A 19,419-nucleotide genomic window follows, 5' to 3' on the forward strand; every position below is an offset into this window, starting at 1 on the left:
AGAATTCAAATTGTGAATTATATTCTAGATTAATGATCGTTAAAGTCTAAAAAAAATAATAGCTTAACTTCTTAAAAACTCTATGTTTTATTAAAGGAATTATTACAAGATTCACAGAAAATAAAGTAATAAGACAAGCATCAGATAAAACTAACTACAATGAATGTTATTTGCTCTGAATGTAAGAAAATAACAAAGATAAATTGTGAATTTTTTTATGACCCAATTACTATTAATACATACGTCAGAACATTTCATCAAGTAGGTAAAAATTGTCTTTCTACTAATATAAAAGTAATAAACAAACTTAGCAAATTTAGCCAAGAGATAATGTTTAAAATATTTGTAAAATTAATTATATTAGGTTTCTCAGCTCTCTAATAATAATCAATCTTATTTATTGCTTGATGGTTTTGTAGAAAGCCATAATTTTATTAAAGACTATGACGGTTCTTTAGTAACTATTCTAGGACTGTTGGATATAAGAAAAAAAATTATATCCGATATTAAAGGAAATGCGGAAAACAGTAATAATAAATATAAATTATACTTTAAAGTTTTGAGCAAGATTAATAATGATGAAATGGTAAACAAAAGTACAATTAAATTAAAGTAAGTATAATAATTATAGAAAATATTATTGGAAAAAATTCAAAAAAATTAGTAAGAAACCCACTTTATTGGAAAAGTTGTCCAGTTTTATAGCTGTTGATCTAAAAAGTTTTGATTACGTAAAAAAATTAGTCCTTGCATTACTTATTGATAAAAAATATAAGATTAATAACCATATTAAATTATTAGATTCAAATTATTTAAAAGTTTTAATTAGAGCAGATTCAAGTATTAGAAAACATTTATGGGATTCTATAAAATTCTTTTTCGATATTAATGATGATTCACTAGAATTTTTTCAGAGCGTAATAATTATAGTCAAAGAAAGTCAATAAATCTAAACCCCTTTTTGAAACGACTCAAATTTTATTAAAGTTAAAAAAAACTGGAGTCTTGTTTATAACTGAAGAAAACTATCTTCAAATGAATAAGATTTTTTCTATCAGTAATATTCTTGAGCATGATTTATTTGTATCGTGCATTGGCCAAATAATTAGTTCTTTTTTAACGTCTATTATTGTTTTAGAAAACTTGAAACCTGAAATAATAAGAAAAGTATTAAAATTGTAAGAAGAATTTATATGAGAAAGATTTTTTTCAAGCAAACGAAATCACAAATAGTTATAATATATTTTTTAATATAAATATGAATTCATTAGAAAAAAATATTCATTATTTAAATAATATTAATATATATTTTTCAATCATTGAAAAGATTCTGAAAAATCAAAGAACGCTTGAAATCAATCATGTTTTTGTTATCATAATAGATAATGTTCTTGAAAAATTACCTACATGCTAATAGATTTTTTATACCTGCCCCGGTATCGCTAAAAATTATAAATTTTATAATAATACAATTAAAAAAAATGAGATCAAAAAATTTTTCATTAGGTAAATCAATTTGTAAAAGGAACAAATTTCTACCTATCCATAAATGTCATACTATCGTTAGCATTAAATATCTCAAAAATACATATGAAAAAATACTTGAATAAAGATTTAGTAAATAGATCTTTATATATTTACTGTTTTAATGATTTTAAATTTAAGTTACAATACTCGGTGTTACCTGACATATCAAATAAGAAACAGGTATTAAAATATCTCAAAAGAAAGTTTACGATAGAATAATCCACACTTTAATAGCTTCAACTATTTCGAAATATAAAATAGTATCGATTAATAAACTATTTTATTCTTTTAAGAGTCTTGGCATTTCAATATCGAGTTTTTATTACTCACTATGGCTCTTCCTTGTTAAGAAAAAAGGAGTTTTAATAGGAAATTATTTAAAATCTATTAATAACGCAAATAATTAAATACAGTATTTATAATAAATAATCAAATTCAGTAACTAGTATAAATGGGTTAAGTTATTTATTATAGGAATCTCAAGAAGTAACATGAAAAAAAAAAAACTAACTGGCGGAAAAAAAAAGAAAATATCAAAAAAAAAAAAGTTAATATAATTTAATTAGTCATAGCAAAGGAAATAATCCAACTAATACTGTTTTAAGAAGAGCTAACTTTATCAAAATGACAAGAGTACGAGGAGGAAACTTTAAGTTTAAAGCTATTAGTCTTGGCAAAGGATCCTTTCAATGGAAAACAATGGTAATAATAATATAATTAGCAACTTAGTAAAAATTCTAAAATTTTGTCGGTATTGTATAATCAAGCAAACTTAAAATTAGTAAATTTATAAGTTTATAGGTTCAAAAACGTAATTTATCAAAAGGGACGATAATAAAAATTGATTCAATGCCTTTCATTAAAACTATCTTAACGAATCAGAGATCTTTTATCGATTTACTAAAATTTCAAATTGACAAAATGATCCTACTAAAGTTATTAAACAAAGGCTTATTGATTGCTAGAATTACATCTCGTCCAGGTCAAACAGGTAAAATCAATGGCACAATCATGGAAGACTATGATTTAAAATTATTTTTTAGAATAAGCAGAAAGATGAAAAAATTAATTCCATACTAAAAATTATTTAATTTTGAATAATTAAAAATTTTAATTAATGAAAAATTTTTATTCTTTTTCGAAAATTAAATGAGATCTTCTTGCAATTTTTAAAAGATAAATTTTTTGGGTAAACTTATTATATCGGCCTAATATTTCATATTTATGAACATCATCTAAAATATAACTTAAGAATCTTAAACAAATTTTTATGTAGTTTTCTATAACTCTTTTTCTATTACAATTATTAGCATAAAAGTCATCGTCTAAATCTATCTTTATTGAAAGGTCATTTTTAGTAATGCAGGAAAAACCTACCCAAGTGTTATCCTTTTCGTTGAATTTATATTTAGCTTTTTCACTATTAATAAATTCGTAAAATTCGTACTTTTTAATCATAGAAGTTTCAACGAATGATCTTATTGGAAAATTAAACATACTATTGTCGTGAATCATATTTAATTTTATTTCACTATTTTTATGTATATTATAGATGAGGTTTTGTATTAAGATTTCGATTAAGTTTAAGTCTTTAATCGAATTTAGTTTAAACCCAAGCGTATTTTTTAATCTTTGATTGCTAGTTAATAAAAAATTCTGGCCTATTTTGATAATATTTCTAGAAAATTTCTCTTCGATTTGTGAAAGATGATGGTTTGGCTTTGAGATAGAACTATAGTTTAAAGTTTGTTTTTCTTTAAATAAAATATTAATAGACATTGGATTTTTTAAAAAATATTTTATTTGATAGTTTTTCGTCATTAAAAACTTTTCATAAAAAATACCAGTATCCTTTTTTGTAGTATATTTTAGTAGGTTAATTTTGTTAAAATAAAGATAGCTCAAATCATTGTTTGAGTAGAATGTTAAATTATCTCTATAATTATCTTCAATCTTGTCAGGTATTTCATCATAAATATTTTCATGAACTTTCATATCGGAAAAATTATAATATTTTTGATTATCGCTATTTTGATAAAATTCTTTGAATACTCTATTCTTAACATTCTCTAGATTACTTATATCACTTGAAATTTTATGATCCGGGGAAAATTTGTTAATTTTAAAAAGACAGTAATTATAATTTAAATTTTTCTCCATAATATGAGACATGTTTGTTCTATTTTTTCTATAAATACTTGTTTAAAGCCTTATAAACTATTGAAGTATGGTCTGATAATTTTAAATTTAAATATTTTAGTTTTTTCTGTTTATTTTCTGTATATTGATTTAAAAAAGAATATGGGGTTGAAGTGTTAATTAAACTAACAAATTGAATACTCGTATTTATGTAAGGTTTATTATTTAGTAACGTAGAAAGATAGTATAATTCGTATAGTTTTGGGGAATATTCAAGATAATAAGCAGTATTACTATTTTTTGCATGTACGCATTGTTTTTTCAATTCACTAAAATCAACAATTATACTTAAAAAGCTTTGTTTTTTTATAATCTGAAATTAGTACAAAAGAATAAAAGATACAAATTACATAATTGTATAAAATGCATCTCCATTTTTTGTCAAAGGTATGAAGCAATAGGTTTTTATAGTATAAGAATATCGGATTGTAAAGTTTGACATGATAAAAAGAAACGAATCGCTGATTGGTTTTCATAAAACCACTATTTTCTTTTTTATTATATGAAAATGAAGAAATTTCTTTGTTTATTAGATTAAATAAAAGTCTAGTTAAAAAAGAACTAGAATGAATTTTTTTGTCCGATTTAATAGAATTTTTTAATGACTTTTTTTTCACTATTTTTTTTTCTAAAATATCATATTTCTTGTGAAAATTTAAATATGTTTTCTTTATAGGAATTCTCTTTTATATTAACTTAATACTTTCAAAAACCAATTTGTTTTTAGATGAAAACTAATAGAATGAAATTCAGGATTCGAAAGTCTATCGTTAAAAATATTTTCATTTGATTTCATATATGTAAAATCATTTAATTTGTTTTTAGACAACCTGTGTTTTGATATATTTCTAATTCTTACATTAAATCTTTGAATCAAATTATTGAAGCAAAAAGTGTTTTTAAAATGATTATTTGCAGTATGTGAATTTTGAATATAATATTGGTCAATTTGTCCGAGCTTTGTAATACCATAACTAAAATCTAGACTAAAGGGATCAATTTCTCCTTGACTGCGATCTATTTCTTTTACTAATGAATCTGTTAGATGGTTATCAAAAGAAATTTTCTACTTTTTATAATTCTACTTTAGTATATTGACGCAATACATAGTCTTCTTTTGTTCTATCTCTTGTATCATAAAATTGAGTATCGGTGTATTCATGAGGCTTAGATAATAATGTTAATTTTGGTGAATAATAATTAGATTCAAACAGATACAAAATTAAGGCAGTATCCAAGTAATTAAAACTAGTAAATGCTTTTGGTCTTAAGATTCCTAAAATAGGTAGCCTTGACCCGAATTTCTATAAAATAAGTCTAGACTTTAATAAAAGAAATACTATCAATATGGGATTCATTTAATTTTTTTAAATGTATATTTTTATTACTTTTTGCGAAATTAAAACGTAAAGTATAATCATCTTTTAAATGAAAAAGGCTATTGAAAAGCCCAGATCTTGAAACTATATCAGTTTCATACTTAACATTCATAGAAATAATTGTATCGGATTTTTTAAAAAATTTTGCATATATATGGCTTTCTTTTTTACTATTCCTGTCCTGTTGTAAGGGATTCTCAGTAATAGTATTTGATAAAAAATTTTGCATCATTAAATAACGTTTATATAATGAATAGCTTAGAGGAATCTTATTGAGAGTGGATTCTATAGAGAAATAGTGTTTGTATAAATCAAAAAAACAACCAAGAAAGTAGTAAATTTCATATCTAATATTAGAACAATTGATAATATTTAAAATATCAAAAATATTAGACTTCAGTAATGAACTCTTTATTGATTCACTCGCAACATACTGATTTTTAATTGAGTTATCGAATTTAAAATTACATTTTATTGAATAAATATCAATAGTTATCTTATCTCTTGAACTTAAAACTGGCAAAGATTTTAATTTCTTTAATGTTAACGCATTTTTTATACTTTTATTGGTAAAAGTATGGTTTTTACTTGTAGTATCGATATAATTTTTATTTTTTAATATACTTAAGCTACTTAAATGGAAGGAGTTATTTTTAAATTGTTTATAAGATATCATATTTATATTTTTTTCTTTGTTATTTCTTTTTATAATGTTTAATAAGTTTGAATATTTTAATTTCATTAAAACTAAAAATACTAATGATAGGTTTCGAAAATATGCAAATAATGAAGCACGTATTAAGAAGAGCATTAATAAAAGATCTGATTTTTGTTTCTAAATATAGACATTACGTATATACAAAATTAATCAAAATAAAATATCCAAGAATTCAAAAATTATTAGCGAGCAGTAAATACGAGCAAAACTTAAATTGTAATATTCTTTCTGAATTCGTTTTAAAAATTATACCAATCAGTTATTTAAATAATGATCTAAACTTATTACAACTCCTAGTCTTTCAAATAAAAATACTACGATACCATTCTATAGAAACATCAATTTTTTTGTGAAAAACTAGTTTTATCTAACTTTAATTCACGGATTTTCCCTGAAACATACTACTTTACCTCGATAATTGGTCAAAAAGTTAAGAAATTCATCTTAGAACACTCTTTCCTATTTAAAATCTCTAAAGCTAAGATTTATAAATTCTATAATAAATAAAAATCACGCATTAGGAAAACTGAAAATTAATCTGAAAAAGTATTTTTCATTTTATCTACTGGATACTGAAATAATTAATTTTTATAGTTCTCTACTAGTTTCTGGTTTGTATCATTTAGTAAAATTAAAAAAAGTGTTTTTTATTTTCCAAAAACAATATTTTAAAAAAAATATAAAATTTCTCATTTATACTAGATTATATATTTTTGAAGTAATGATGAAAATCTTTATCAAGAGAATTAGCAAAGCACTATGGAGTATAAATACAGGTAAATGCTATGAAGGTATTCTTATAGTTCAATACTTTTTGGAAAACTTTAAAAAAATGTGTAACTATTCGAGACTTTATCAATTTATTGTCGATATCTTTCAAATTTCGAACACTATTATTATGAAAAATAAACTTATTTCTAATACTTATAATTTTAAAATACAATCTTATTCAATCAACGAATGGTTGATACATTCTCCAGATAAAACTAAACTGCTCAATCAAATTAAAAGTTTTTCATTTGGAAAAATGTTTTACTTATCTTGTAATAATGAAGTATTTAAGAGGCATATAAAATTGTTCATTTTATCTAATTTAAAAAGAATATTTATTGTATTTCTCCAAATGCTTTTAAAAGTAAAATATATCTTAATAGAATAGTTATTTTAAAAACTTTTCATTTTTCTTTGATAAATATGTCGAACCAAGTACATATTGTTCGAACAACTCTATTTTATACGCAGCCTTAAATGTCACCTGTGTTAGCCTTTGTCATAATATTAAAACTTCTTTATCAAAAAATATCTTAATATATAGACTTTCCCAGAAAACGAACAAAAGTTATATTTTTTCTAACTCTTATGCTAATTTAATTCCTGTGACGAAAATAAGCTTAAAAAAGAACTCAAGAAAATGTTTTCTACTTTCTAAACTTGAGAATTCATTTTTCAATAAAAAAAAATTAATATTAAATCTTAAAAAAAGAAAACTGATACTCTCAGGAAGTATATTTCTTTCAAAAATAAAGGATCTTTTTTATAATAAACGAGATTTATTTAATATAATTCCTAAAATAACGAACTTTAAAGTCAATAAAATTAATAATTTAAGCTTCAAAAGTAATAGTTTATTAATAGATAATATTATTAAAATAGAAATTTTAACGAATACGAAATTTAATATAAAATCCTTGTTTCAATCAAACTTTCTAATCAACTATCCATTCAAATATCATGCAATTCGTTATCTAATAAAACTTTTCATAAGATCAAATAAAAAAGACTATAAAAATCTGATCAAAAAAAATAGTTCTGATTCTTTTAAAATATCACAACCCTTAAGATTGACTCTTAAAAAGTTTCATACTAGAAAATAGTGGTATACACTTGATTTCATATGATACTAAAATAATCACAAATCCCAATAAGAGGATCAATACAAACTTTTTATACAATAAGAAAACTACAAATTTATGTTGTAGAAAAATTGAAGAAATTTTTATTGCTACAAACTCTCTAAAATGGAATAAATCAAAACTTGCTCTTAAAACAAAAGTTTTTAACTGTACTTATCTCAAAAAATTCAAAAATCTACAATTATATAACTCGAAATTAGTCATATGGGATGAGTTCATGTTGAAAATAACCATTCAAATGCTAAAAAATGGTGTGCTTTGGGTTGATTCCTTCTCTATTCAATCTTGCATTAATCAATTTTTGATAATGGTTCACTTATTTTTAACAAATGATAATTCTCGAAAAATTTTGATAATTTTCCCATCTTATTTTGATTACTTATTTTGCTTTAATGTATTGGGAGTTCTTTTTAAATCTTTCAGGTAGAATTTATAAAAAAGAAAATGGCTACTAGTGGACACTAAAAGTCTATCTTTACTAAAAGCAAAAAAATATTTAATAAATTTCAACACTATTCTGGAGACAAGATTAAATCATCATCCTAATATTGAAGAAAAATTATACGAAAAAAAAAGTTCTAAGGTTTTTTTTGCTAAAATAGATTAGTTCTGTCTTACAAAATATCAATAAAAATATTTGGGACACTATTAGAATATTAATTAATGACAGTTTAAAAGTTCTAGCGTTTAAAGGAAAATTTTTATTTAAAATCTCTCGATTAATTCTACAAAATTTAGTAAATTTCAGAACTATTTTAATATTTGAACCAGATTTATTCGTTCTAATAGAACTTATTGGACATCTAATGTGCAAAAAAATCCCATACTATTCTAACAATCTATATAATATAATAATACTAAATTTTGGTCAATTTAGACTAAAACGGGATTTACACTTTAATACAAATAATAGAGATTTGTTTAAACACGGATCAATTAAACAAAGATACTTCAAATTTTTTTCATATTTCAGAAAAAATTTTAATAAATTATTAATAAACAAAAAACGTAGTAACTTCTCAAATATTAAAATAAAAGCGCATAGCTTTTTCAAATATACTAATTACTACCCTAATATCATTGAAATCCAACATGCATCAACAACACATCATTTTCTGGGTGGTAGTTTTTATGAAGAACTATGCTTGTTTTTATCAGTAATTTCCCAGTATATCATATTAAGATTATTAGGTTATAAAGCTAGTGATATTAATTTACTCGTAAGGCGTAATGTAAATGGATTAAAATCAAAGCAAGTCTGTAGAAATATATTACAAAGTAAAACTATATTAAAAAAACCATTAATCAAAAATAATTTATCATTTTTTAGAGGCAAGACGATTTTTTTTGTTATAATAGATAAAGGCTTGTTTTCAAAAACCAACATTTCTTTGTTAGCAAAAATGTATTATATTCTTTCTCTACATACTAAAATAGCAGTTTTAAATGATAGTTATGAAAAATCCTCACAAATTCATAAACTTAAATTCAAGCAGAATAGATTTTTTAAGTCATATAGCAAAAATTTTAAATTAACTACGAAAATAAATCCCATTGGTCTCTTTTTACAGGCAGTTTTTTCAACTTATGATGCGTGTAATTCTGCTCTGTTAAATCATTTATTATTTAGCTATATTTTTAATAATGTAATTTTACTTAGTTAATTCAACAGATCTTAATAATTTACTTTTAGCTATTTTAATAGAATTGGTAAATATGACCAAAATTTAAGAAATTTAATAAACATTAGAAAATCTAAATTTAATAATTTCGAATTTATTTTTTTCTTTCCTAGACTATCATCAAGCTTTTCCGTATACTGGGATTTACATACCCTATTTAATTAAATAAAACTTAAGCATACCTAGGTTCAGAAAGCTCGAGAATATTAGTGAATAATTTGAGTAAACAATTTTATTAGATTTGAAAAAATTGAAAAAAAATAGCAAAACGTTTATAAAATGATTCTCGTATTCTGAAAAAATTATATTTTGCAAATATTTAAAGTTGGATTGAGAAATCTTTATTTTGTAATTATACTGAAACATACTTATTAATTTTTAAATTTACAAAAAGAACAGGACCCTTATCGTATGACAATGTGATTAAAACTATATTCAAATTACTCAAATATGGTATTATGATTATTTTATCATTTGAAACTAACTTTCTATATTTTTTGAGCGTCTTGATACTAATGGAAGATTTTTTAAACAGTTTAAATTCACTGAAAAGATTCTATTATTTTTTAATATACGGTAATATATTTAACCATTGCATAATTTTTAAATTTTGAATTTATTATAACTAATTTCGAATTATTTGTTTTAGAATTTTGATATAATTTATTTTTATGATACTGTTTCAGAAGAAGAAGTTTAAAAAAGCTGTCCATTCTATTTATTTTATTACTAATTTAGGTTGTTGTTTATAATTGATTAAACGTATAAATATACTAATGATCAAATTTAAATCTAAAGCAAATAGCTGCTATAAACAAAAAAAACTTTACAAGTTTCCTATATGGTTTAAATATGCTCTTCCAAATGACGAATCTAATAACAATAAAATTAACTTGATTTATTCTAAGTATAATTGTATAAAGTTATAATATTATGATACAGATTATTTTTTAATGACATTGAGAGTAGTCAAGATACTTTCATACATTCTTACACAAAAAATGAAAAATTTAATAACCATTTCAGAATTGAAAATAATATTAAAAACTTTTATAATATAAAAGTATTTTTTAAACGTAAAGATCAATATTTACTTTAAAGAAAAAGTTAATTTAGAAAATAAAAAAATCTTAAAAGAAATTATATTAAGTTGGTTTTTATTAGGATCATATGGTGCCTACTCAACTGAGATTTTAGAGGTACTGTTATACGCTATAGGAAAAATCAGTAACTGATTCAACCGATCAAAGATCCTTTGAATATGAAAATCAAAGTGGTTTTCATTCCATTGATCTTTTTACTTTTAAGAACAACTTCTGCACACTTATGTATCATTTTTTACAATAGTGTTAACCTGGGAGCAGTAGATGACTATGTAATAAACATTTTACTTAACTCTTTAAGGGGTTTCAACGTTCAAAACGATTGCATTGAATTTATCAAATTACATTAATTAGTAAGAAATCAAGCTATAATTTTATTAAATAAAACTTATCATAAAACATTTATTAAAGCCTTGATGCTATGATACTTTAGTTCTCTTATGAAACTTATTAAAATAAAAGGAACTATTAATATGTGATACTTGGCATCATTACAACATTTCTGGTCGCTTAAGTTAATTTTTCTATTGGATTTAAAACAGCTAAAATCATCTTTGTTAAATCCAACCCTTAAATTGTTGCAGTTAACACACAGTAAAGTAACATAATAATCAGATGATTTTGATAATCGATCATTTACTAGCGCCGATGCACCATGAGAAATAAGAGCATCTTTTTCCATTTCACCAAATCGGATAGCCCCTCCATATTTTCTACCTCTCCTAGGCTGTTTGGTCAATGGTTCAGTTGGACTTCTAAAACTAAATTGCATTTTATCATTAACCATCTGTGGTAGTCTCTGGTAAAATACCACACCGTTATAGAAGAAAGTTTTAACTGTAATACCTAGTCTTCCATCAATCATAAGACTTTCATTGATATTTGTGTGCCCGTATTCCTTAAAAAAAACAGAAATATCATTATACCAATCATACTCTCTTTTTCTATGTTTTGTAAAATCGCTCAAGTTTAAAAGTTTACCAGTAAAAATACTATTTTTCAACAATGCCATTTCTTTAAGCATACCTATTGTCATTCTTGATGGAAAGGAATGAGGATTCAATGATACTTCAGGAATTATTCCATCAAAAAAACTGAATGGAAGATCTTCGCGGCTTATCAACGTCGAAACAACACTTTTTTGTCCATGAAGAGAAGCCAGTTTATCTCCAACTAGAATATTTCTAGTAATATTTTTAGTAATTTCTAACGAGAATTTAAATCTCGTTTTAGATTTGACCTTTTCTTTCCCAAAATAAGTAAATTGATCAAAGTTATTATATTCTTGAACTTTTACCTTCTAAAATAAAGTATTTAACATTTTTTTTTGTATAATTAAAGATCGAGGATAAAATAAATCGATTATGACAAAGATTTCTTACACTTTTATTGATAATTAGAGAATTGAGTAGTGAACGAATATTTTTTGTCAGAGCTATTTTTTCTTTATCTTTTTCAATTAAATAATTATTTTGTTTTACCTTTTTAAGAATTATAGTATGAAAAAGACCATTTTGTGAAGAAAACTTATTCAACACACATGCATCTTCCATATCATTTTGAGAATTAGAACCAATCGATATAATAATATTATTTCCATAGGGTAGTAAACCTCTTCGGGTTATAATTCTATTGAATTTCTTGAACAAATATTTCTGTGGATAATACAGAAACATCACTTTTGTATCTTGACAAAACATACTGTTTTCTAAACCCGCTCCAATTGCCTGCTTTGACATTTGACACTGATAAATATTTCTAGGGCTCTGGTTATGATTCCAAAACGGAATCAAGGAAGCAGTAAAACTTAAGAGAGCAATATTCCCTAAATCTTGATGAGTTTTATCAAAAAATTTTTGCGAACTAAAAGAATCTAGCCATTTAACTGATAAATTTATAAATTCATTCATTCCAATGAATTCAAAAGAACAACTACTATATAACTTTAGTAGTCTGAGTGGTCTATTTGCGTTAGTATAAAATTGAATCATTTCATTTCCAGGAACAGATGGTGTAAAATATGCTGCTTCAGTATCAAATATTTTTAACTTTTGGTTTTCAAAAGAATGATTCAAAAAAAGATTTCTACCATTATCATATAATCTGATGCTTTTAAGAAAATGATAAAAACGGATTTTTTCATTAAGTAAACTATGAAAGAAAAGTCCAATCAACATGTTATTTAATCCAGCAGATATAAGATTTTCAAAACTTGTTCCCACTATTTTTGACTCAATCGGAAGAAAATTTATTGATAACAAAAATTCTTGTATAAAAAAATTGCTATTTAAATCATCAAACTCACAATCTATAGATATCGCTGTTAACAAGGATAAATGATTAATCAAACCACTTGAAGCTCCATCAGGTGTCTGTACTGGACATAAATATCCTAAGCTATCAAGCGAAACTAATCTCGGATAAATATTTTGAGATTTTTTAAAATATTGACCTCTATGTACTAAATCAAAATTAGAGAAATAACAAGACATATTGGATTTTTCAAGAAGAACTGAGTTACCATTTTCATAACTACTGTGAGAGACTAAATCTTTTAAATGACCAACAGATATGATTATTTTAATTCTGCTAAATATTTTTTTATTAATATTTGTATAAGAATAAAAGTCTTTTGAAAAGCTCGTGCTATTTTTCATACTATTTTTATTAATATTATCCTTTAACTTGAGACTTGATCGAAAAATTATAGTCATAGCACTTTTGAATAAAGCTAGCGTACATACATCTCCAGGCAAAATATATTCTAAATTAATAGTTAAATTCAAATTATCGCTTGAATCTTTAAAAATTTTATTCTCAACTAGTCGTAAATAAATACTACGAAAATAGTTGTGCTTATTGGAAGAATTATATAAATGACCTAAAAACGTATTTCTTATAAAATGACACCCTACTTCCATAAAATTCGAAAAGAAATCAAGTAAATTAGAACAGTTGATAACCTTTCCTACATAATTAAAGTAGTCAAACTTTGAATACAAACCCAAACCTACAATCTGTGCATGTTGCACTAAATTACTATTAATATAGAATTGTTTTAATAAATGTCTACAAATTCTTCCGTTATAAAAATTAGAATAGTGATTCTCATTGGAAATTTGACCCGATAATTTCTTATTATCCAAAATGCTACATAGTAAAACTTCAGAAAAAATTTCAATATCATAATCTCTTGAACCAAAAATAAAAATTATCCCTTTTGACCGCGATAGAAAAATTTTAGTTATAAAATTTTCGCTATTTTTTTTCGATATTTTAATCAAAATATAAGTTTTTGATGCGTTAGATTTGTGAGACTTTTTTTTTATGAGAAAAATATGATTTTTCTTAATAGTATTAGATATTCTAATTACTTTACTCTTTCCTTTAGAAACAAAGTATCCTGTTTTAAATACTTTTTTCTCAGAAAGTTGAACATTTCTAGTAATGATTTGTGAATGCACATTACATCTAATGGATCCTAACATCATCGGTAGACTTGTTGTACATTGTATTTTAGATTTTTTAATATGGTTTATTGAAATAGAACAAAGAGAATAATAAAGATAAGAATCATAAGTTGACATTATGTCTTTACAATACTGCTCATATAACGTTAGCTCTCGGTTAAGGCTTTTTAAAAAAAATTTGGGAAAAGAAATAAAAGGCTTTTTTATATTACAAAAAACTATATTGTCAGACTTAAAGTTTAAAAAAAAGTTAGATGCTAATAAAATAAAGCTTATTCTTATTTTATTGTTTAAAAAATTATCGAACGACTTTTTATGAAGATCTTGACAAAAATAAAAAGTTATATTAGCCATTTATTAATTTTTTAAAATAAACTACAACTTCTTTTACTTTTCAATTTGGTTTATAAAAAATAATGATACCAGCATATTTTTACTACTTAAGTTTGAGGTTTTTTATTCTTTAGTTTATAATATTTTGAAACCATAGTTGGTATGCTGTTAATTATCGCTCCATAATAGTTATTTAAATAAATTTCAAAAAAAGGAAACGCTTTTACTTCGAAATTTTTAGGAATCTTTGATGATAGTAATACTTGAAAAAGCTCATTTTTTTTAAGAAAATTCAAATAAACAAAAAAAATCTGTTTCGTATATTTTATATGAGGTAAACAGTAAGGATATAATTTACTTTCGAATCCTTGTCTTAAAAAAATAGATACTAATCTTGAGCTTATAGTAATAAATATACTTCATAGATTTAGTAAAAAGATTTTTAGACACATTATTGACATTCTCTAGGTTTACCTTTTTCAGATGATCTGATTTAAATTTTAACAATTTATCGATGTCGATGATGTCAAACTTGTCATTAAAAGATCTAAATAATAGAACATACGGGTGCTTATGCTTCGTAACAATAACTATAGATTTTCTTGAAGCAAAAGATCCAAATTTTAAAAATCTATCTTAAATAAATTACTTATATTTTAACCTTTGTAATTTATGTCTCATTTTTCTATCTTTCCGTTTTACTGCTTTGCTTGTATAGAATTTATAGTTTTCAATGGGATAAAACAACCTCATTCAAACTTGCTTTAATTGCTTTTTCTCATTAATTATAATATTAATATTAATTATGTTCTGTAAAACTTGTAACAATCTCCTATCCATTTCATTGCTAAAAAAATGTCATATTACATGCTTTTTCTGCGGAATTCAATCAAGAATAGTAGCTAAAAAGAATATAATATTAGAAAAATCTTACATTTCCCAAAATCACAATATTCGTAACTTACACACTGAAAATAAGTCTATTATTAGTAGTAATCAAAAATGTTCATTTTGTGATGGGAAAATTTTCATTGTAAATGAAAATATTTTGCCTAGTAATCGAATAATAGTATTAAAATGCGCTAGCTGTAAAATTTATTTATGTCAAAAAGTAGGTTTAACTAAATAATTAATATTGAATAAATGCAGACTTTGACATATGTTAGAAAATTATCAGAAATTAAAAATTAAAAAACTGAAAAATCAAAAACGTAAGATAAAAAAATATATCTTATCAAAAATCCAAAGAACTAAATTCAATAATATAAAATATGTAATTTCTCCTTTTTTAAATAAATTAGTTCACTCTAGAGTTTTAAATTAAGTAATAGAAAAAAAATGTATCACAGTGCCTCTTAATCAATGATCGAATAAAAGTAAACAGAATGCTTGCCTGGAAAGTTATTACGTTTTTATTTAGAAAATTAATAGTATAGAAATTAGAGGATTAAGTAACAAAAAATAAATATTATTTAAAGGCCTTTACAATAATTGTTATTGAGCATTGTTGATGAATAATATTATTAGCTCTACCATAAGCTCGGTAAATTTTTCGTAAATATTTTTTGCCACGATTTATAATGATACTATCAATATAATATGCATCCAAAACAACTCTCTCATCTATTTTATTGTGGAGACAATTTTTTAACTCATTTATCATATTCTTTATAGCTTTAAGGAAAACTAAAGAACTTTTTTTAGGAAAGCATGAGTTTGACTTTTTCAATTGACTTGATACGACAGCATTTTTCTTTTTTGAGTTTTTCCGGTTTGATAAACTTATTTTATTTAACAATATTTCATTTAACAATTGAATCGATTTTTTTAGACTTTTATTTTTTATTTGCTTTGTTAAACTAACGCTTTTTTTACAACTGATATTTAATTTATTTATAGTATACTATTTTATTGATTATTACTTTTAAAGATTTTAATTCAGACATCAATTTATTGATACAGGTTTTAGTTATAATATTATAGTATAGCTATTAACGGAACAGGCTCGCATTCTTCTCTAAGTCGAGTTTTTTTTTTATAGCATAACTAAGTTAAAACTTAAAACCTTGTATTAGAATTTCTTGCAGCGTTCAAAATTTCATCATGAAGTGCTATCGAGATGCTTTTTGGATTTTTAAAAGCAGCTTTCTTAGTCCCTACTGCAATAAAATAAATAGCTTGACTTATTTTCCTATAGGGTGATACATCTACGGCTTCTCGCTTTTTTTGTCCACTATTTGATAACATCAAAGAGTCTTCATGAGGTGCACTGAAATAAAATATTCAACCAGTTCGATATAGCATCAACTAACAACTGAATAGGATTCTTGCCCGTGGTTTTATGTAAAAGATAAAACGCATGCTTAACAATGGCAATCTAATGTTAATTGTTTTACTGTCTTAATTTTTTTTCCCGAATTTCTACTTTTTAACATCAAAGAACAAACAAGCCTATAAATAATTAATTAAACCTCTCTAAAATAGGGCAGTAAGTTTTCTTAAAAGGTTTCTTATCATAATTACCAGAGCTATGTGGTACTAATTCACCATATTTTTTATTGAAATATATATAATTTGATATAGATATATCATTAATCTATAATTATAGTAAATACTTTGACTTTTTCTAACTCCCAACGATTAAACACTTTCATTTTTAATTTATTAGTTTCAAGGTTTTTAATTTCAGTTAGACTAATTTTAGTCAGCATTTTTAATTGTGCCTTAAATGTTTATACTCGATTGCTTTTTCTTGGAATATATCTACTATAGTACAAGACAATTACTTATTATATAAATTTATTTTAATGAGATACTTAAATCCTCTTTATAATTTTTCTCAATAGTAAATCCGAACTCTTGTTTATGAGGATATTTTTTTTTATATACCACCTTATGTGCAAAATCAAATACTTAGGAATCATATCACAGAGCTTTAGCAGAAGGATACGAGTCAAGTAAGAATATGATGATCCAAACTCGTGCATCAATAAATAAACCAATAAAGAAACAAAAGTACTAGGCTTCTTGGTAATAGAATGTACTAAATATTTTGTACTTATACATTTTTTCGTAGATAGCTTAGTTTTTAAATAAAAAGGAATTATAATACCCTAACAAAAAAATTATATACCTTTATCAAATAACTTTGATTTAATTCTCTAGTAAAATTAATACATGATTTGTTAGTCAAAAAATAACAAATATCAGTGAAATTGTTAGATGTTATTGAACAAAATAGCTTGTATACTAACAAAAAAGTTATTCTATGATGCCCTTTCTTAGAGTAAAAAGTTATTAATCGTAGAATAAATGCCTTATTTTCAACAGTATAACAAATATATTTTAATGCATACTTAGCACACTTGAAATAGGGAATACAAGAAAGTATTTTTGGAATCTATAAAATTTTTTTTACTTTTTGATTTTTTTGTATTTTTAGATATAAAGTTAATTTTTTTAGAAACAATTCAAATCTACTTTTATAATCCATAATTTTACTCAAAAACGAATTAAAGTTATAGTTTATTTTAAACTTTCCTATATTTCAAGTCAGTCTTATTGATGATTGAATATAAGCTTAAAGATAAAAGATTAATTATTACAAAGCACATAAAATAATAGTGCTGGTAATAGAAACTCTACATTTTCAATTGTTATAATTTAATCTCGATAATATCGATGAATACGCCTACTTTCTCGAAATTAAAGCCGATAAAAAAAATTTTTCTTGAGCATAGAATTCTGAGAGTTTTTACGGATATAAAAAAACTAAAAAAATTATTAATAATTTCCTCAAATTCAATTCTTACCCTTTTTGATATAAATAGTTTTTCAAACAGTCAAGATCTTCGTATTAATAATTCTAATGTTATTGATGCTGATTATTTATCAGAATACTGTCTATTGGCATCAATAGACGAAACTCATAATATTAATATTAACAAAATAACCATGAATTATTTTGGTAATAAATTTAAAACTCGTTGTAAACATAATTTCAAAACTAATCATTTAGATTGCCGTATACTTTTTACTGGAAATAGAAGTCAGGTATTACTGTTAAGTAATAAAATAGAATTATGGAACCTATGTCACAAACGATGTGAAAAAAGCTATATATTTAGTTATAATGAAAAAATTAAAAATCTTGCTCTTAATAATGTAAAGAAGAAGTAATAGAATAATAACATTTTTATAGCTAAAACAAATTCTACATTGTATTTTTTTCATAAAGATTATCCTGATTTTATTAGTAAACTAAATTTCAGGTCAACAGTTAACCAAGTAAAATGGATCACTCCCTCAAAGTTTTGTCTGACAACGCCAAATTCTTCTATTTACTTCTACGATTTGAAGAATCTAAAACTACCTATAAAAGTATTAAAGTTTAAAGTATAAGAAAGCTACATAGAAAATGAATAAAATACTAAGCTTCGATATAGATTATAAGAATAAAAATATTATTGCTCTTGACAATAGAAGTAAAGTTACTTATTATAACATGAAAACACGTTCTCAGTTGAAATATAGTACAAAATTAATAAATATGCCCTTATATAACATTTTTTTTATCAATCAAGGGCTCCATTTTATCACTATCAGTGAACCAAAATCTTTTACAATCTGGAACTTTCAAAAGTAAAACACTCTATCCTTTTATTCTGTTTGCAAGTTTTATATCTTTCAACACTATTTAATATAGTAATACTAACTGTTAGTCTTTTTCCATGACTAGCACACGTATTTAATTCAGATAAAAAATTCAGTAAATAATATTCAGTTATCTTAAAAAGATATATTAACTTCTTGCATTATAAATAAAGAATTGGAATTCCAACTAAATTTCTGCTTAGTTATTTTATTTGTAATTTTTTTGAGCTTTAATATAAATATTTACTAATCTGAAAAATGGTATTCTTTGCATAATTAAATAAGTTGATCTTTGATATTTACGTATTTCTAGAAGTGTGAGAGCACTCGGTTTAAATCGCTTTTTCTTAAAGTGCTCTTTGCTTTCTGTACAATATTTTTTATCGTCACTCATTGCCTTTATTATGAGTAGTTAACTTATCTTAAAGCTATACGGTATTGC

At 23.7% G+C, this 19,419-nt stretch overlaps 16 protein-coding genes across 16 annotated transcripts; 8 read left to right on the forward strand and 8 right to left on the reverse strand.

Moving 5' to 3' along the window:
• Positions 1 to 32: 32 nt before the first annotated feature.
• Positions 33 to 1,934, forward strand: BNATCHR371 (hypothetical protein). The annotated part of the gene is given in 10 exon segments (XM_001712946.1): positions 33 to 44; positions 63 to 125; positions 145 to 345; positions 365 to 612; positions 632 to 917; positions 937 to 1,167; positions 1,187 to 1,363; positions 1,383 to 1,506; positions 1,526 to 1,707; positions 1,728 to 1,934. 10 exon segments carry the CDS (start codon positions 33 to 35, stop codon positions 1,932 to 1,934), a joined length of 1,731 nt encoding a protein of 576 aa, XP_001712998.1.
• An 84-nt stretch (positions 1,935 to 2,018) lies between these two features.
• On the forward strand, positions 2,019 to 2,607 carry rps8 (ribosomal protein S8; the record flags this gene model as incomplete). Its single annotated transcript, XM_001712947.1, is given in 4 exon segments — positions 2,019 to 2,074; positions 2,094 to 2,229; positions 2,249 to 2,308; positions 2,329 to 2,607. 4 exon segments carry the CDS (start codon positions 2,019 to 2,021, stop codon positions 2,605 to 2,607), a joined length of 531 nt encoding a protein of 176 aa, XP_001712999.1.
• Positions 2,608 to 2,655: 48 nt separating this feature from the next.
• On the reverse strand, positions 2,656 to 5,847 carry BNATCHR372 (hypothetical protein). The annotated part of the gene is given in 6 exon segments (XM_001712948.1): positions 2,656 to 3,706; positions 3,726 to 3,995; positions 4,015 to 4,409; positions 4,430 to 4,792; positions 4,812 to 5,030; positions 5,050 to 5,847. The coding sequence occupies 6 exon segments, from the start codon at positions 5,845 to 5,847 to the stop codon at positions 2,656 to 2,658; spliced, it is 3,096 nt and encodes a 1,031-aa protein (XP_001713000.1).
• A 17-nt stretch (positions 5,848 to 5,864) lies between these two features.
• BNATCHR385 (hypothetical protein) lies at positions 5,865 to 6,176 on the forward strand. Its single annotated transcript, XM_001712981.1, has 1 exon — positions 5,865 to 6,176. The coding sequence occupies one exon, from the start codon at positions 5,865 to 5,867 to the stop codon at positions 6,174 to 6,176; it is 312 nt and encodes a 103-aa protein (XP_001713033.1).
• Positions 6,177 to 6,721: 545 nt separating this feature from the next.
• On the forward strand, positions 6,722 to 9,400 carry BNATCHR373 (hypothetical protein). Its single annotated transcript, XM_001712949.1, is given in 5 exon segments — positions 6,722 to 6,958; positions 6,978 to 7,678; positions 7,698 to 8,159; positions 8,178 to 8,319; positions 8,339 to 9,400. 5 exon segments carry the CDS (start codon positions 6,722 to 6,724, stop codon positions 9,398 to 9,400), a joined length of 2,604 nt encoding a protein of 867 aa, XP_001713001.1.
• A 29-nt stretch (positions 9,401 to 9,429) lies between these two features.
• On the reverse strand, positions 9,430 to 10,131 carry prsA6 (26S proteasome SU A6; the record flags this gene model as incomplete). Its single annotated transcript, XM_001712950.1, is given in 4 exon segments — positions 9,430 to 9,571; positions 9,591 to 9,757; positions 9,777 to 9,974; positions 9,994 to 10,131. 4 exon segments carry the CDS (start codon positions 10,129 to 10,131, stop codon positions 9,430 to 9,432), a joined length of 645 nt encoding a protein of 214 aa, XP_001713002.1.
• A 63-nt stretch (positions 10,132 to 10,194) lies between these two features.
• Positions 10,195 to 10,871, forward strand: BNATCHR374 (hypothetical protein). Its single annotated transcript, XM_001712951.1, is given in 5 exon segments — positions 10,195 to 10,340; positions 10,361 to 10,481; positions 10,501 to 10,617; positions 10,637 to 10,746; positions 10,766 to 10,871. 5 exon segments carry the CDS (start codon positions 10,195 to 10,197, stop codon positions 10,869 to 10,871), a joined length of 600 nt encoding a protein of 199 aa, XP_001713003.1.
• Positions 10,872 to 10,912: 41 nt separating this feature from the next.
• Positions 10,913 to 14,345, reverse strand: rpa2 (second-largest subunit of DNA-directed RNA polymerase I; the record flags this gene model as incomplete). The annotated part of the gene is given in 2 exon segments (XM_001712952.1): positions 10,913 to 11,821; positions 11,841 to 14,345. The coding sequence occupies 2 exon segments, from the start codon at positions 14,343 to 14,345 to the stop codon at positions 10,913 to 10,915; spliced, it is 3,414 nt and encodes a 1,137-aa protein (XP_001713004.1).
• An 86-nt stretch (positions 14,346 to 14,431) lies between these two features.
• Positions 14,432 to 15,077, reverse strand: mcf1.25 (pre-mRNA cleavage factor I; the record flags this gene model as incomplete). Its single annotated transcript, XM_001712953.1, is given in 3 exon segments — positions 14,432 to 14,723; positions 14,743 to 14,955; positions 14,974 to 15,077. The coding sequence occupies 3 exon segments, from the start codon at positions 15,075 to 15,077 to the stop codon at positions 14,432 to 14,434; spliced, it is 609 nt and encodes a 202-aa protein (XP_001713005.1).
• Positions 15,078 to 15,129: 52 nt separating this feature from the next.
• BNATCHR375 (hypothetical protein) lies at positions 15,130 to 15,453 on the forward strand. The annotated part of the gene is made up of 1 exon (XM_001712954.1): positions 15,130 to 15,453. One exon carries the CDS (start codon positions 15,130 to 15,132, stop codon positions 15,451 to 15,453), a length of 324 nt encoding a protein of 107 aa, XP_001713006.1.
• A 30-nt stretch (positions 15,454 to 15,483) lies between these two features.
• BNATCHR376 (hypothetical protein) lies at positions 15,484 to 15,760 on the forward strand. The annotated part of the gene is given in 2 exon segments (XM_001712955.1): positions 15,484 to 15,636; positions 15,656 to 15,760. 2 exon segments carry the CDS (start codon positions 15,484 to 15,486, stop codon positions 15,758 to 15,760), a joined length of 258 nt encoding a protein of 85 aa, XP_001713007.1.
• A 32-nt stretch (positions 15,761 to 15,792) lies between these two features.
• Positions 15,793 to 16,270, reverse strand: rpl17 (ribosomal protein L17; the record flags this gene model as incomplete). The annotated part of the gene is given in 2 exon segments (XM_001712956.1): positions 15,793 to 16,227; positions 16,247 to 16,270. 2 exon segments carry the CDS (start codon positions 16,268 to 16,270, stop codon positions 15,793 to 15,795), a joined length of 459 nt encoding a protein of 152 aa, XP_001713008.1.
• A 45-nt stretch (positions 16,271 to 16,315) lies between these two features.
• On the reverse strand, positions 16,316 to 17,035 carry rps5 (ribosomal protein S5; the record flags this gene model as incomplete). Its single annotated transcript, XM_001712957.1, is given in 6 exon segments — positions 16,316 to 16,370; positions 16,390 to 16,593; positions 16,613 to 16,701; positions 16,721 to 16,775; positions 16,796 to 16,920; positions 16,940 to 17,035. 6 exon segments carry the CDS (start codon positions 17,033 to 17,035, stop codon positions 16,316 to 16,318), a joined length of 624 nt encoding a protein of 207 aa, XP_001713009.1.
• A 105-nt stretch (positions 17,036 to 17,140) lies between these two features.
• BNATCHR377 (hypothetical protein) lies at positions 17,141 to 17,817 on the reverse strand. The annotated part of the gene is given in 3 exon segments (XM_001712958.1): positions 17,141 to 17,437; positions 17,458 to 17,724; positions 17,743 to 17,817. 3 exon segments carry the CDS (start codon positions 17,815 to 17,817, stop codon positions 17,141 to 17,143), a joined length of 639 nt encoding a protein of 212 aa, XP_001713010.1.
• Positions 17,818 to 18,005: 188 nt separating this feature from the next.
• BNATCHR378 (hypothetical protein) lies at positions 18,006 to 18,969 on the forward strand. Its single annotated transcript, XM_001712959.1, is given in 3 exon segments — positions 18,006 to 18,488; positions 18,507 to 18,719; positions 18,739 to 18,969. The coding sequence occupies 3 exon segments, from the start codon at positions 18,006 to 18,008 to the stop codon at positions 18,967 to 18,969; spliced, it is 927 nt and encodes a 308-aa protein (XP_001713011.1).
• On the reverse strand, positions 18,944 to 19,371 carry H3 (histone 3; the record flags this gene model as incomplete). The annotated part of the gene is given in 3 exon segments (XM_001712960.1): positions 18,944 to 19,111; positions 19,131 to 19,205; positions 19,225 to 19,371. The coding sequence occupies 3 exon segments, from the start codon at positions 19,369 to 19,371 to the stop codon at positions 18,944 to 18,946; spliced, it is 390 nt and encodes a 129-aa protein (XP_001713012.1).
• Positions 19,372 to 19,419: the final 48 nt, after the last annotated feature.

The sequence above is a fragment of the Bigelowiella natans genome (assembly GCF_000002455.1).
Source record: "Bigelowiella natans nucleomorph chromosome 3, complete sequence".
In the NCBI taxonomy this organism is placed as follows: domain Eukaryota; phylum Cercozoa; class Chlorarachniophyceae; genus Bigelowiella; species Bigelowiella natans.